Source organism: Quercus suber, unplaced genomic scaffold, assembly GCF_002906115.3.
Source record: "Quercus suber isolate HL8 unplaced genomic scaffold, Cork oak 2.0 scaffold_536, whole genome shotgun sequence".
Lineage (NCBI taxonomy): Eukaryota > Viridiplantae > Streptophyta > Magnoliopsida > Fagales > Fagaceae > Quercus > Quercus suber.
Window position 1 is genome coordinate 356653 of NW_027069984.1, and position 16188 is coordinate 372840.

At 33.0% G+C, this 16188-nt stretch overlaps 1 protein-coding gene across 1 annotated transcript; it reads left to right on the top strand.

The window, feature by feature from the left end:
- The first annotated feature begins 5867 nt into the window (after window positions 1-5867).
- On the top strand, window positions 5868-8098 carry LOC112040051 (glutathione S-transferase U17). Its single transcript, XM_024072948.2, has 2 exons — window positions 5868-6249; window positions 7462-8098. The coding sequence occupies exons 1-2, from the start codon at window positions 5932-5934 to the stop codon at window positions 7879-7881; spliced, it is 738 nt and encodes a 245-aa protein (XP_023928716.2). The 5' UTR covers window positions 5868-5931; the 3' UTR covers window positions 7882-8098.
- The last annotated feature ends 8090 nt before the right edge of the window (window positions 8099-16188 follow it).

The following is a 16188-nucleotide window of genomic DNA, read 5'->3' on the forward strand; positions in this document are numbered from 1 at the left end:
TTTTTTTTTTTTTTTTTTATTTAGGTAATGTGTAACATTACTCTTGGGAAAAGGCAATTTTTTTTTTCTTTTGCCTCAGTTTTTTTCAATAAATAATATAGATTTTAAAATTTGTAGAAATAAACTAATTTTTAACTTTTTGCCATACAATTAAGTTACCAAAATTTATATCATTCAATAAATACTATGCAAATAAATTTTCAAAAATGACACGTACGGGAAAATTCTTATATACTCTAGCAGTACAGAGAAATGATACTCCCTTCATTCACATTTATAGTAAACCTTACCATGAATGTGAAATGAGAAAACATTATTTTCCATACTTTGGGAGTACTTAAGAATTACTTGGGTACTAGGGACGAAGCCAAAACTTTGAGTTAAGGGAGGCGGCTTTACTGTTGGTTGTGTGCAGCGATTTTAACATTTGACTCTACTACTACTTAGTTGTTGAGTTTTTGTGTGTGTGTGTGTTTTGGTAAGATCAAAATTATTTTTGTTTAGAATTTTTTAAAGGGTAGGTTTGTTTATTTTACATAAAATTGGTTAATTGGGCTTAATTTTTTATATTTCTAGTTTTACTATTTGTGATTTTTGTTGTTGGATTTTTTTTTTTTTTTTTTTGGGCTTGTATATATATATATATTTTTTTTTAGATTTTAGATCTATAAATTTTTTTATTGTCACTAAAATGAGGAAAATACTAGCGCTACAAATTTTTTTATAAATTATTGATGTGATAAGTGGTTACTAGTAAGTAAAAAAAATAATGTGAGTGGTGAGCCCATGTGCGAACCAATAAGAATTTACTACCAAAACAATTTGTAAAAATGTTGTAAAATAGTTTGTAAAAATGTTATAAAACAGTTTGTGAGTATAACATTACTCTTAAAAGAATCAATGATGTTGTTTTAGAGGAAAAAATATAATTTTATAGAACAAAATTACTAAAATTAGTACACATATATATAATAATATATTTTTTAAAAAAAATTGGGGGGCCATTGCCCCTAGTTCAAAGGTAGCTACATCCTTGTCGGGTACACAATAAACACTAAAGACACCATAACAGATCTCAACAAGAATTTTCACATTGCATAGAAAACAGTACATATCAACCTCATTCCTCACATATATTGTTCATTGTTTGGGTGGGTACCTCTAATCTGAGCCCATCTAGACTTTACTCTTTCAAATCAAACCTTAATCTTGACACTCACACTCACTTGAGTATTAGAGCCTATTTGGATCATGGGTTTTTCGATTATATCACTCAGTTTTCATAACTGAGTTTTCAAAACATGTGAGTCCCACAAAAAAAATTTGTTTGGCTTGATTTTCAACACTTATTTCAATCACTCAACTCAAAAATTTGAGTTAGAGTGATGAAAACAGAAAACAGCGATTGGGTGTTTCAAAAATTGAAAACTGATTCTCAGTGGCACCAACATAAATATAAGGACTTTGTGGGGCCATAACTTTGTGTTGTCAAATCTGACCCACTCATCACCAACGACATTTTCTTCTTCTTCTTTCCTTTTCTTTCTTTATTTCTTTCTTCTTCAGACCCACTCCAAAGCCTTTTCTTTTTTCTTTTTCTTTTTCCCTTCTTCTTCTTCTTTCTTTTTCTTTCTTTCCTTCTTCTTCAGACCCACTCTAGCTTTTTTTTTTTTTTTTTTTTTCTTCTTTTTTGTGTTTTAATTTTTATTATTATTTTTTTATATATAAAAACACTACTTATTGTTCTAAACATTTTTTTTTCTGTCCTTCATTATCAATAATTCTCCTTTTTTTTTTTCCTTATAACTTAGGCAATTCGACATTTGTGAAATCCATAGTAGAAGGTTCTATCAAACATACCATCCACACTATTACAAGTAGGTATTACTCTATAAAGGCAACTTTAAATCCATTATATAGGGTTTCATATTTATTAATGGATTGCATTTGTGTTATGTATATATGTGCGTTATTAGATTAAATTAACTTTCTTGAATAGTAAAATTTTTATGTTACTATTTCCCATTTTTATTTTTGTTATTAGTAATATTATATGTGTGTAGAAGTGATTGTCTAACGTTATGAGCATGTAAAATTTCACTGTAATTATTATTATTATTAATTTTTTTGGTTTTTACATATGTCAATATTCATACCTATATATAGCACCCACAAGCCATTTGAAAAAAAAAAAAAAAATCTAATACACAACATGTTATGAATATCAACAACACATTCCTTCACAAGATTGCCATAACCAAGTAATATTAAATCTACATCAAGAAAAGAGTCCACACCTCAATATGATCTTGCATTTTTCCTTGAAGTACTAATAACTGTTTTTAACAATTGTCTATATCCTTTTTCTTCCTTAGGACTCCTTTAATATTAAATTTTCACAACTCTCCACTCATCTTTAAGGAGATCCCGTTTCGATAAAAGAGGCCATTAGTGTATCAAAACGAAGTCTAAATAAATGTTTGAAAAAAATACCATGTAGGCTATGCACACGATTTTAGTTAATGTGATAGTGTGTACACAGTAAATGTGCAATAGCTTAGCAGATCGATGTGTGATAAAGTGATAATCATTGCCCTTTAAAACATTTTTTAATTATTCATATAAAAACTATTTAATGAAATAGTTTTGATAGAACATTAAAAAAATATATAAAAAAAAAGTGCTACTCAAATTGATAGTGTAAACATCTCTACTCATATTTAGGGCTGAGCAAACTCTAAGTTGGGTCGGGTTCAGAACTGCCCGCATCCCGACCCAATAAAAATAGACCCGAAATTACTCTCACCTGAAACCCACACATTCAGGTTGGGTATGGTTCGGGCGAGTAAATCTGGTCTAGTCGAGTCTGGCTGAGTCTCTAATATATTGTTTTTTAATAAAAAATTTCATTTTAAGGGCATATTAATCATTATCTGTTTTTATGAAACAATATACTATTAGTCAAATGGTTCATTATATAAACTGCAATAATGTTTTTTTATAAAAAAAAAAAATTATCTAAAATATTCTAAATTTAATATTGATTATGTTATGCCATTTCCAAATGTGATAATTCTATTTATGTTATGTACTACAAATAATATGCAATAATATCAAAAAAGTCTAGACACTTTATTTCCTTCCAAAGCAAAGTTTAAATTCAAAATGAGATTCTTTGGAATTGAAGTCTAATGGATGGAAAAGTCTATACACTTTATTTCTCAATAATATGCAACATGCAATAATATCCAAAAAGTCTAAACATTTTATTTCCTTCCAAAGCATAGTTTAAATTCAAAATGGAATTCAAATTTGGAATCAAGGTTTAATGGAGGAATGCTAATTATAGAAACTTCAATTTTGGCTAGCAATTGATTCATCCTTATTTCTTATTTGAGATCACAAACACTACTTTAGGTTTTAATTTCTTAGTCTTTTTTTTTTCCTGACTTTCGTGTATTTATTATTTTTTGTTTCAATACATTTATCTTCTTTTTTATGGTTGTCGACTTTGGTACATTTTTTGATATATATTCACTTGAATCGAGTTAGTTAATGTTTTAATATTAAATTTGAATCCTAAAAATCAATTTGGAAAATGCAGAGGCTTAAATAAGGTGACTAAAGATAAGATATTTCCATTGTAATTAAGCTCTTAAATTCAAATTTAAGTTGACATTTCTATTGGGAAAATTTTTAAAAAGTAGTTGAATATTTTCTCAAAATAAGTTGGGTCATTAATGCCAAGATATTACCTTTTAAGGTTTAATTCAAATTTGAATGGAAATAAAACATAGAAAGTATAAAATATGTTTGGGTCTTAAATGAGGATATTGGAAAAGGAACTAAAAGGGAAATCTATAATAGGATTTTTTTTTAATATATATTTGTAATCATAATATATATATATATATATATGGGCAAATTAGTGAATTACAACTTACTCACCTATGGTTTGACTGAAATTTAAGTTGACTACCTGTGGTTTAATATTTGACACTTTACTCAAATTTGGTTTACAAGGATCTAATCTAAACAAACAAACAAACAGTTTCGGTGGAAAACCTAGTATAAAGATAGTTTTCCGTATTTGGTAGCATCAGAAAAAATAAGTAAAAGGAAAACTATCTTTAGTCAACATAAAAAGTATGGTTTATTTTTAGAAATTGTTTTTCACTAATTTTTTTTTGGGAAAACAACTTTATCTCACATTAAGCTAAATAAGAGAAATTAGAAGATTAATTAATTAGGTTAAACAAATCTGGTTTACAGGGGTCTATCTAATCTAAACAAAAGACAATTTTGATGGAAAATCTTGCGTAAAGATAGTTTTTCATATTTGGTAGCATAAAAAAAAATAAGTCAAAGGAAAATGATATTTAGTCAACATAAAAAGTATGACTTATTTTTAGAAATTTTTTCCACTAATTTTTTTTGGAAATCAATTCTATCTCACAGAAAACTAAATAAGGGAAGTTAGGAGATTAATTAATTAGGTTAAACAAATCTAGTTTACAATGGTCTAATCTAAACAAACAAACAAACAATTTCGATTATTTGGTAGCATCAAAAAAATTTTGTAAAAAATAAAACTATCTTTAGTCAACTTAAAAAGTCTGGCTTATTTTTAGAAATTGTTTTCCACTATTTTTTTTTTTTTTGGGAAAACAACTCTATCTCACAATAAACTTAATAAGGAAAGTTATGATTTTTTTTTAACTCATTTAAAGTTGTTACCAAACATAGAAAAATTAGATAGTTTTATAGAAAACTTTTTTTGAAAAATGACTCATTTTTTAGAAAACATCCTCGCTAAAATAAACAAAGTGTAAACTATTTTTTTTTTTTTAGAATACTAAGTATTTTTAACACACATATATAAAGAGAGTGAAGAATGTTTTTAAAGAAACTTACAGTGGTATATATCCAAAAGGGACTAAGTGTAAACTAGTTGTGAAACAAAATTATAAAATTTGTTGTGTATTGATATTATTATAAATAATATGAACTAATAAAGACAAAAATTTAAGAGTAATGTCTATTATACACTCACTAATACACACACATATAAAAAAAAAGAACAAAATTTAGTTACAAAATTTATTATAGTCTAAGGCTACAACCTTACTCAATATCTTTTTATTGGAGGTGTATTTCGAGAATTCCACAATTGGATTACATTTTTTTCTTATATAATTCATACTTGCAAAATTTCAAGAAAATAAAAAATTAATAGCTATGCCATCAATAAATTGTTTTAATTGTTAGTTTTTGTAGTTTAAGATTATGCATAAAATATAAATTAACAGATCTGATACTAAATAATATCCGATTGACACAAAATTTTATATGTGTATTTAGAGTGTAAAGAATATGTAATTTAACGGTTAGATTTTCAAAACATGGAGTAATATTTATTTTATTGAATAAAATTGTAGACTTAAGTTACAACTAATTTTATAACTAGACTTTGTCTTATAAAAAATAAACCAAAATCGTTCCAAGAGTGTCTGTATTATAAATAGATATGCCTGAACTTAGAAACCCTTAATTGTAATAAATATGAGAATATTCTATAATTATTCCTCTTAGTCTCTCACATTATTATTTTTATTATTATTTTGATGAGTATTTCTTACATTATATCTTGTGGCAAGGGCCAAGGAGCACCTGGAGCAGGCTGCTTTGTTTCCAAAAAATGCCTGTAAATGCGTGTTGTCCATTACAATTTGACTAGTCTCTGTTGAATTTTCAGCCACACAATCCTCCGAAATTCTCTCTCTTAAAGTCCATCTACGACATAAATGCAATTTATTTGACATACCTCTGCACCTTAAAGTCTACATTTCACACTAGCTATTTATTTGACATTTACATATATAGTTCATCTTGCACTAGGGGGTGATTAGCAAAGATTTCGAGAGTGAACTCATGGCGAAGAATGATGTCAAGCTTTTGGGTGCATGGCCTAGCCCATATGTGTTGAGGGCTCGGGTTGCCCTTAACATCAAATCTGTAAAATATGAGTTTCTTGAAGAGACAATGGCCCCTAAGAGTGAGCTTCTTCTCCAATCCAACCCTGTTTATAAGAAAATCCCAGTTCTGATTCATGGGGACAAGCCCATCTGTGAGTCCCTAGTCATTGTTCAATACATTGACGAGGCTTGGACCTCTGGTCCCTCCATCCTTCCTTCTGATCCTTGTGATCGTGCTATTCATCGATTTTGGGCTGCCTATCTTGATGAAACGGTACGACGCTTTTCGTTTTGATGATTTCCATCGATCTCAAGTCTCAATATGTCTACTGTTATTTTAAGTCTAGTTGTTGATTTTCTGCTTCTGTGTTGGATCTTGCATGCATATATCATGATAATCATACGGTGCAATTCTCTCTCAATTATATTTTCTCTTGGTGGGAGAGATATGTTTCAGTAGAGAATTATTAATTAAATCAATAAGTCGTATTTGGATAAGAGTGTGACTTAAGGGTGTGACTCTTGTAATTGGTATATATCTGTCATAACATAAATGTTTTTTTTAGTTCTCAAGAAGTATATACTTGCCTATAAATACCACTGGCCATTCATTTGTGAATTATTTTTAAAAAGTCATTATGTTAGAAAAATGTGACAATTCAAATGAAAACTTGTAACTTTTATTTTCTATAAATTAAAAATTAAGGGTCTAAATCATAGTTAAATTCATGATTTCGTAAGATTTCTCTTAAAATGAACTTTATAATTGTTGTCTATTGTTGATGACTTTGTTGTATTCTAAAGGTCAATTGCTCTTAATCAGACCGAAAACTCTTTCGATGAGGAGCAATTTTCACCTTAAAAATATTTTCAACACACCTTAAAGGTTTTTTTTCCCTGATCATTATCAATAAATTTCCTCTAGTGCTTTACAAGATCATGCGTGCATGGTTGCTATATATGCAAGTTGATGCTATGCTAAGCCACAAGGATATTTTCTAAAGATTTAATGAAGATCCATCACGTAGAGAGACGATGTGATTACATTCTTACTCTGTGAAATTCAGGTTTCTGTTTGTTTTAATGGAAAAGATAATTTTCAACATTTTCTTATGTCAGTATATATATATATATATTTTAAAGTTAAAGGAAAATTATTTCTTAACTTCTCATATTTAACTTTTTTAAAAAAATAGAGTTGTTTTCTACCCTTTTTTTTTTTTTTGGGAAAACATTTCTATCTCAAGCAAAGAGATTTGACTTTTTTTTTTTTTTTTTTTCTCAAATCTAAATAAAGAAAGTTAAAAGATAACTCATTTTAAGGTTGATACTAAACATAGGAAAATTATTAGTTTTTTAGAAAATATTTTTTGAAAAATAATTTATTTTTTAGAAAATGTTAATGTCTTACATATCTTCTTCCCCCTTTTTTTTGGTTCTATGCACATAAACTTTTTCAGTAATTATGAATTTCAAATGGGTGCAGTGGTTCCCTAACATGAGAGGCCTTTTGACTGCCCAAGGAGAGGAGAGGAAGCCCTTGATGGATAAACTGAGTGAAGGGACTGTGCTGTTGGAGGAAGCATTTGGGAAATGTAGCAAAGGAAAGGCTTTCTTTGGTGGAGGTGGAATTGGGTACCTTGATCTTGCGTTTGGGTGCTTCTTGGGCTGGCTCAGGGTATCAGAGAAGATTACTGGTATGAAACTGCTGGATGAAGCAAAGACTCCTAGGCTGGTCAAGTGGGCTGAGAGCTTTTGTGCTGATGCTGCTGTTAAGGGTACTATGCCAGAGACTGATAAGCTTTTAGAGTTTGCCAAGGTTCTTGCTGCTAAAATGAGAGGGGCCCTCCTAAGAATTAAGTTAATTTGTGTGAACAACTTTAGTGTTGATCATGGAAGTAGTTGATTCTCAATAAAGCAAAAAAACCAAACATCCAAAACACCCAGACACTCCACCAGCCTATTTCATGTAGCCATACTTCTTCCCCTAGTTTTTTTTTTTTTTTTTTTTTTTTTTTTTTTTTTTTAATTTACAATCAATGGAAGAAAAAATAAAGATATTATTAGACTAAATTATAAATTGCACTCTCAAATTTTAACTAAAATTCAATTCAGGGGTCTAATTTTATTTTCGTTCAATTCAAGCTTCTAAGTTCTAAGACTATTCAATTAAAGCCTTCCATTAGTCTTCATTAGTAATGCTCTGTTTCTTTTTATTTTGAAGTGATAGTAATGCTCTGTTANAATCTAATTTGTGGTCTTTTTTAAAACTAAATAGTGAGAGAGTCTTAACAGGAATTTCTCTCTTTTTTCCTTCATCCTAAAATGTCTTTTTTTATTTTTTTTTACATGAGTCTTTCTTTTTTCTTTTTCTTTTTTTGAGACCTAAAGTGAGTCCTTTGAAAAAAAAAAAAAAAATCTAACTTGAGGTCTAATTAAAAAATTTATAATTATTATTTTTAAATATTAATTCTAACATAGATCTCTCAAAAAGTCAAAATTTTTGGTTTTTTATATTATATATAGATAATAATAATGAAGTGGCAAGCTCTAAGGATATGAGAATGCAATTTGTAGATCTTCTATCAATATAACATATATGAGATTAGTAGTGGATAGTAGATTCAATTGTAGTTGAGTATTGTGTGAAGCCATCACCATGGTCTCTACCCACACTAGAATGTGTTATGCGGAACCAATGATATGAAAGAAAAAGAATTTTTTCTAAACCATTATATTGAACAAAAAATTACTTATTTTCATGAATTTTCAAGTTATACATCTTTTAAAGTTAAATCATAAATCTTTAAGCAAAATAAGTACTTTTAATTTTTATTTAACTATTCCATGCATCGCACGAGTTAGCGACTAGTTTATTCAAATTTAAGTACTCTAGTGCGATTAAGACATTCTTTTATTTATAAATGTGCTATAATTAGTAAATTAGGTGTATTTTATTAGAACTTCTCTGTTTACCATATAAAAAAATACTTTGAAAATTATTTTAAACATATTAACCGTTTCTTATATTACTAAATTTCAATAATTTTATCAATGGTATAATTGTTTATTTTTTTCAGGAGTGTGATTATATATAATAATTACATTTAGTTCTGTGTTTTATTATTTATATTAAACCTAAAAATTTCTTTCTCAAAAAAAAAAAAAAAACCTCAAAAATTTCAAGTTATTATTATAATATTTAAAATTTTTTCATATACCAATTTTTTTCAAAAATTTGAATTGGTAGATCTAATTACGTATTGTTAATGCTTTTTTTTGCAAATCTGTACCCAAAAGCCCATGAGGAAGAGAGACCAATAAATAGCAAGGCTCAAAAGCCCATACGGGGAAAGCCCAATGAAAAGTAAGGCCAAAGGTCCGCCAAGAAGATCGAAGAGCAAGATATCCCCAAAGAAAACAGAAAAGAAACAAAAGCCTAGACTTACGCCTGGGCTAAGAAAGAAATGCAAAGAAAGTGATCTATAGCAGAATACAGATCTGCTGTAGAATATAGTTCTTCATCAGAATGATTTTGGCAGAATAAGGCCAATTGGGTCTAATACCCTTTGATCTAGTAAACACTATTTGGCCTACAAAGGCCTAAATCCTTTTGTATAAAATGATAGGAGTGAAAACTAATATGAAGAAATGTGATGAAAAGAAACAAGGAACAACAAAAAGTGTTAGCAGCAGGGAAATGCGTGAATGAGACAAAAAATAAAAAATAAAAAATAAATAAAAAAAGAGAAGAAAACAAGGTAAACCCAAGAGCCTATTCCCTCCTCCACAGAGGACAAACACGGGCAGAAAAGACTTGTAGTAGGATTAAACAAAACCAATCTGCTATAGTAGAAACAACGAGGAAATGAAAGAAGACAAAAACAGAAAATAGTGGAGCACCACCAACCTGTACCTAGCCAATACAAGGGAGGTGGGCCCACGGTCAAGGGATTTAGAGGGTGTGGTTTGGTGGTGGGGGAACAATGAGTCTATATTTGGTTTTCCGACGTGACTTCTTTTAGGAATATACATTGCTAGGGTGGTATCTTACCTAAAAGAGGTAGTAGATGGTTGGGACAATTTGATGCATGCTATAGTGGTAGGTGGTGAGGTAGCTTAATCCTTATCCATTTGAACCCAAAGGTAAAGGTAAACAGCAAGAACAAACAAAGAAAGATTTTATCATGGAATGGGTAGTGGAAGAAAGAGAATGTACTGAGTTTACCCTAGTAGTGGTAGTGGTCGGGTAACCAATGGGTGGGTGGGCAGTCTTAAAGGGATGTTCACAACAAATTAAAAACAGTTGGTAAAACCTTAGGGGTAAAAGGGAGAAATCTCATGGAATCAGCCCACTATAAAGAGGGGTGGTAGCCATAGATGAAGGGGGGGGGGGGGGGAGGGGAGGGAGCATGTAAGGGAGGCACCTAAGGGGGAGAGAGGAAGGACCCATGGGAAGAAGGTAGTGAAAATTGAGAGAAGAGAGACCCATGATAAAAATAGTAGTAAAAAAGACTAAGAAAGAAAGAATGGAGAAAAGGAAAAAAGATAGAAAGTGGTAAAAAGGAGAGAGAAAACATAGAAGAAATAGGGGCATGTATTAATAGACCATCTTTTCCCTCCCTTTCAACAAACCCACTTTTTGATGTCCCCCAAAAGTAATAGTTAGTAACCATTTAGGCCTATTCTCCAAAATGCACAACTTTGATTGTAAAAGCCTACAAGGTTGTTCAAGTTGAAGTTCAGGTTCCATCCTGGTTCACTTTTTCCACGAAAAGATTCCACACCTGATGTTGGTCGCAAATGCATTTGATTTTCACTCGTTAGAACTTATATTTGCTATATTAGTCGTTCTGCTGTGACATCTTTTATTATATGTACTGTATTTATTATTTTGCCGTGGTATCATTACTTGTTGTACTAGTTATTCTGCTGTAACACCTTTTTTATTTTATTTTATTTTTATCATATTTACCGTGTTAGCTATTATGCTAGCTAAACCTTTCTGCTGAAGCTTTCTTATTTCTTTGCTATTACATGTATTTCTTTTAACACGAACTAATTATTATTTTGCCATATTTATGTGTGTGTGTGTGTGTGTGTGTGTGTGTGTGTTAATATGTATAAATATATATATGCATATATGTATGTATATGTATTTGAGAATATGCTAACTTATGTAAACTAACTTTTGCTTTATAGGTATTTCCTTTGGGTTTTAGATTTGTTTATGGGTAGGAAGTAGAAAAGTATTTTTGCAGTAAAAAAGGAAGAATAGTCATTCACGTTGCAGAAAAGTGTAGAAGTATCCAAAATGTCACCGTTAACGTGTATAGTGTTGTGGGCTTTAGGCCCAACTAGATTACTTGTATAACACACATTCTTGTACTATACTCTTACTTGTACTACACTTATATGCCTCTTTTATAAAGGCACTCATGTATATTCTTTCACTGAGAAATATAATACAGTTGATTTCAGTATTTCTAACATGATATCAGAGCCATCGCTCTGACCTTTTCATTGCAGTCTTGTCTCTATTAATGTTATTCTAGACTCACAATTGCTTCTGCTGTTACAACTGTTGTTGCAGCCATTTGCCGTCAAACCTCTGACGCATCTCAGTCATTGTCTCTGGTTCGGACCTATAGCCGCCGTTGTTCAAAGTCTCGAGACCAGTCCCACACTGTCATCGTCGTGATCCTTGCTTCGATTGTGTTTTTGCAGGCATCACTAAGATCGTCCTCTGCCGATCTACCGTTCAGTGAAAACCTAACCACCATCGGAGCTCCCATGCGCCCTCACGCGTCGCCCAAAGATTCTGCACCCAAGATCACGCGCTCCACGCGCCGTTAGTCTTCTTCACGCACTGCCATGCACCGTCACGCACCGTCTGTCTTCTTCACGAGCTGCCACGCGCCAGATGCACCTACTGACTTTAGCCCTAGGTGACATCATCTCTGCCACGTCATTTGCTGACATCATCGTCCACTTGTCTGCTAACACCACTCGCCACGTCAGCTAACGTCATCGTTGACCTACCATTGACTTTTCTCCAGGGTTGACTTTTTCAGTCCAAGTGCTCTTTACCCAGTTTTTCGCGTAGATTTCATTTTTGCGATATGTTTTTGCATATTTTGCTTCTAAATGAAGAACAAAGACAGGTCTTATTCTTGTTGCAATAATCATAGCCAACAATTCAGCAAACGTTTTTGTAATTTTTGCAAACGTTTTGGCCACAATATTGAGACTTGCTATCGTTGCAACAAACCAGCTGTTTCAATTTCTGTTGCTACTATTTCTAACACTGAGAGTGTCCAGTGAATGACTTCCATCTTTGTACAGTCTAAGTCTTCAGGACGCACTTTCACTATGTCCACAGATGACCTTAAAAACATCATCGCCAATGTCATTCATATGGTTGGTAATGCATCTTATTCCTCTTCTCTCTCAGCTTTATCTGGTATGTCTCCTTCCTCTTGGCTTATGGATTCTGCTTGTTGCAATCACCTGACACCTCACTCGTCCTTATTTTCTAAACTCAAACTTACACCACACCCTCTTAATATTCGCACAGCAAATGGTTTCACTATGTCTGGCCATAATATAGGTTATGTTTCGATCTCTAACCTCTCAGGTCTTAGGGCCTTTAATGTTCCTGACCTTTCTTACAATTTATTTTATGTGGGACAATTAGCTGAGTTGGGTTATCGCATTATATTTAATTATTCTTGGTGTATTGTGCAAGATCCGAGGACGGGACAGGAGCTTGGGACCGGTCCTAGAGTTGGACATATGTTTCCCGTGGACAACCTTCATCTTCCACTTGTTGCTCCTATTTCTAATGCTACAACTGCTACAGTTTCTTCAATTCCTTCCCTTGCACTTTGGCATGCTCGTCTTGGTCATGCATCTTCCTCTCAAGTACAATAATTGGCTTCTAGAGGTTTGCTAGGTTTAGTGTCTACAGAAAATTTTGATTGTGTTTCATGTTAGTTAGGAAAACAACCAGCTTTGCCTTTCAATACTAGTGAATCAATATCCATTGATAGCTTTGACCTTATTCATTCTAATGTTTGGGGACCTTCCTCTATCTCTAGTATTTGTGGGTCTCGATATTTTGTTATCTTTGTTGATGATTACTTTCACTATAGCTGGATTTTTAATATGAAACATCGTTATGAATTATTGGAAGTATATTCTAATTTTGCAAAAATGGTTGAAACTTAGTTTTCCAGACGCATCAAAATTTTTCGATCTGATAATGCTCTTGAATACACTCAATATGCTTTCCAAGCTGTTTTGCATTCCTATGGCACAGTTCATCAACTAACTTGTCCAGGTACCTCTCAGCAAAATGGTAGAGTCGAACGAAAACTTCGTCATATTCTTGACACTGTTTGTGCTTTCCTTCTCTCTGCGAAAGTTCTTGCTCCTTTTTGAGGTAAAGCTGCTCTTTATGCTGTTCATACTATTAATCGCATTCTGAGTCCTGTTATCTAAAATCAAACTCCATATGAGCGCTTTTTTGGGTCACCTCTAGACTATTATCACCTTCACTCATTCGGTTTTGCTTGTTTCATTCTTCTTCAGCCACATGAGCACAACACTATACATGTTAACATCGCCTCAGTCAAGGCTTTGTTTTTTTTCTTAGCTATGGCAAAACTTAAAAGGGGTATCGGTGTTATGATCCTATCTTTCATCATCTTCGTATCTCCCGCAATGTTGTCTTTTGGGAACATCGCCTCTTTGTTGAGCTCTTTCACTTCCGTGCCTCCTTGTCTTCCTCCTCTGTCTTAGATCTTTTTCCAGATGAGGCACATATTCTTTTTGTGGCTGCTCTTGATCCTCTTGTAGTTACTCTTGATTCTCCTGTAGACTTCTCTATCCAACCACTAGATATCACTGATCCCTTTCCTAGTTCACTCTTTAATGAACAAGTGGAAGATGAATAGGTTGAAGACGAGCTACCCAACCCCAACCCTGACCTTGGGTCCCCTGCTCCTGCTCCGCCTGAAGATCTTGCACAAGACATTCCACCTTGTCACTCAACTCGGGTAAGATCTATTCCTGCATATTTACTTAACTATCACTGATCCCTTTCCTAGTTCACTGTTCCATTGACCCTTTATGGCAGATTGCAATGAAAGAGAAAATTGATACATTATCTAAAAACCATACTTGGGATTTGGTGACACTCCTCCCTAGGAAGTCTGTGGTTGGTTGTAAGTGGTCTACAAGATTAAGACTCGCTCTGATGGGTCTATTAAGCGCTACAAAACTCGTCTTGTTGCAAAAGGTTTTACACAGTAGTATAGGATTGATTATGAAGAGACCTTTGCTCCGGCTGCCCGTATCTCATCTATTCGTGCCTTCTTAGTTGTTGCTGCTGCCAGTAAATGGGACCTTTTTCAGATGGATGTCAAAAATGCATTCCTTAATGGGGATTTAAGTGAAGAAATGTATATGCAACCTCTTCCTGGTCTCTCTATTGACTTAAACAAGGTTTGTCACCTTCGATGTGCACTTTATAGCCTTAAACAAGCTCCACGAGCTTGGTTTGCCAAATTTAGCTCTACCATCTCTCGCTTGGGTTACATAGCCAGTCATTATGACTCTACCGTATTTCTTCGTCGCACTGACAAAGGCACTATTTTACTTTTCCTGTATGTGGATGATATGATCATAATTGGTGATGACCTCAGTGGCATTCAAGAACTCAAGGATTTTCTTAGTCAGCAGTTTGAGATGAAAGATCTTCGACATCTCAGCTACTTCTTGGGTCTTGAAATCACTCATTCTATAGATGGACTTTATATTACTCAAGCCAAGTATGCCTTTGAACTCTGGTCTCGAGCTAGACTCACTGATAGCAAGACTGTTGACACTCTAGTTGAGCTTAATGCACATCTGACTCCCTCAAGAGGGAAACCATTGTCTAATCACTCTCTTTACAGACGCTTGGTTGGCAGCCTAGTTTATCTCACCGTCACTTGCCTAGACATTTCTTATGTTGTTCAATAGGTGAGCTAGTATCTGTCTGCTCCACGATCGACTCACTATGCTGCTGTTCTGCACGTTTTTCGATACCTAAATGGCACTCTCTTCCATGGCCTTTTCTACTCTGCTCAGTCTCCTCTTATTCTCCATGCATTTTCTGATGCTGATTGGGCAGGAGATCCTACTGATCACAGGTCCACCACTGGTTATTGCTTTCTTCTTGGTTCTTCTCTAATTTCTTAGCGAAGCAAGAAACAAACTCATATGGCCCACTCCAGTACTGAAGTAGAATATCGTGCCCTTGCTGATACCACATCTGAGCTCCTTTGGCTATGATAGCTTCTCAAAGACTTAAATGTGTGTACATCCTCTGCTACACCTCTTTATTGTGACAACTAGAGTGTCATTCATATTGCTCACAATGATGTCTTCCATGAACGGAATAAACATATCGAGATCAATTGTCATTTTATTCATTATCATCTTCTCCATGGTGCTCTCAAGTTGATCTCAGTCTCCTCTAAAGATCAACTTGCAGATATCTTCATCAAGTCACATCCTAAGGGATGCCTTTGTACTTTGGTTGACAACCTTAAGTTGGTTTTGTTAGGACATATATGTTTTAACTTGTTTAAGAACATATGTCATTTAGTTATGTAAATTGGCTAATCCTTTGACAAAACGCACTCTGCTTGTAATTGGGTAGTTCTAAGTGTTTTTAATACTTCAAGAAACAATGTTTCAAGGTCAAGTGTTGAAGTCATCAAGTCTGTCCAAAAGAAAGCAAGCTGAAGTGCAAAGTTTTTAAAGCTCGACACTTGCTCGACAGCTACCTCGACACCTGCTATCTGTCGAGATTTAAAAAGTCAGATTTCCAATCTGATTTTCTTGGGATCCGTGAATATTTTTTTGGGCCTTCTTTTCTTCTAACCCTAAACATATAAAAGGATTATTTTAAGAGCCGTTTTGGGTGACACAAGTTGCATTATCATTGACCAATCTCTGTTTAAGCAAATTGTGATCAACAGGAGAAGTTCTTGACCTAGTTCATCTTCCATCAAGAAGTTCCTGTGTATTTGCACCATAGGGTTTTGTAACCAAGCATCTTCCTGCTATTCATCATAAAGGATGATCTGAAGAACTTTGCAGCCAACCATTCTTCCTCAGTTGGTGTTCTGAAGTCGCGTACTTGGATTCGCGCATTGGTTAG

Coding starts and splice junctions, on each gene's coding strand:
- LOC112040051 (XM_024072948.2), top strand. CDS start 5,932: ATGGCGAAGAATGATGTCAAGCTTTTGGGTGCATGGCCTAGCCCATAT. Junction 6,250..7,461: donor CTGCCTATCTTGATGAAACG/GTACGACGCTTT, acceptor AAATGGGTGCAG/TGGTTCCCTAACATGAGAGG.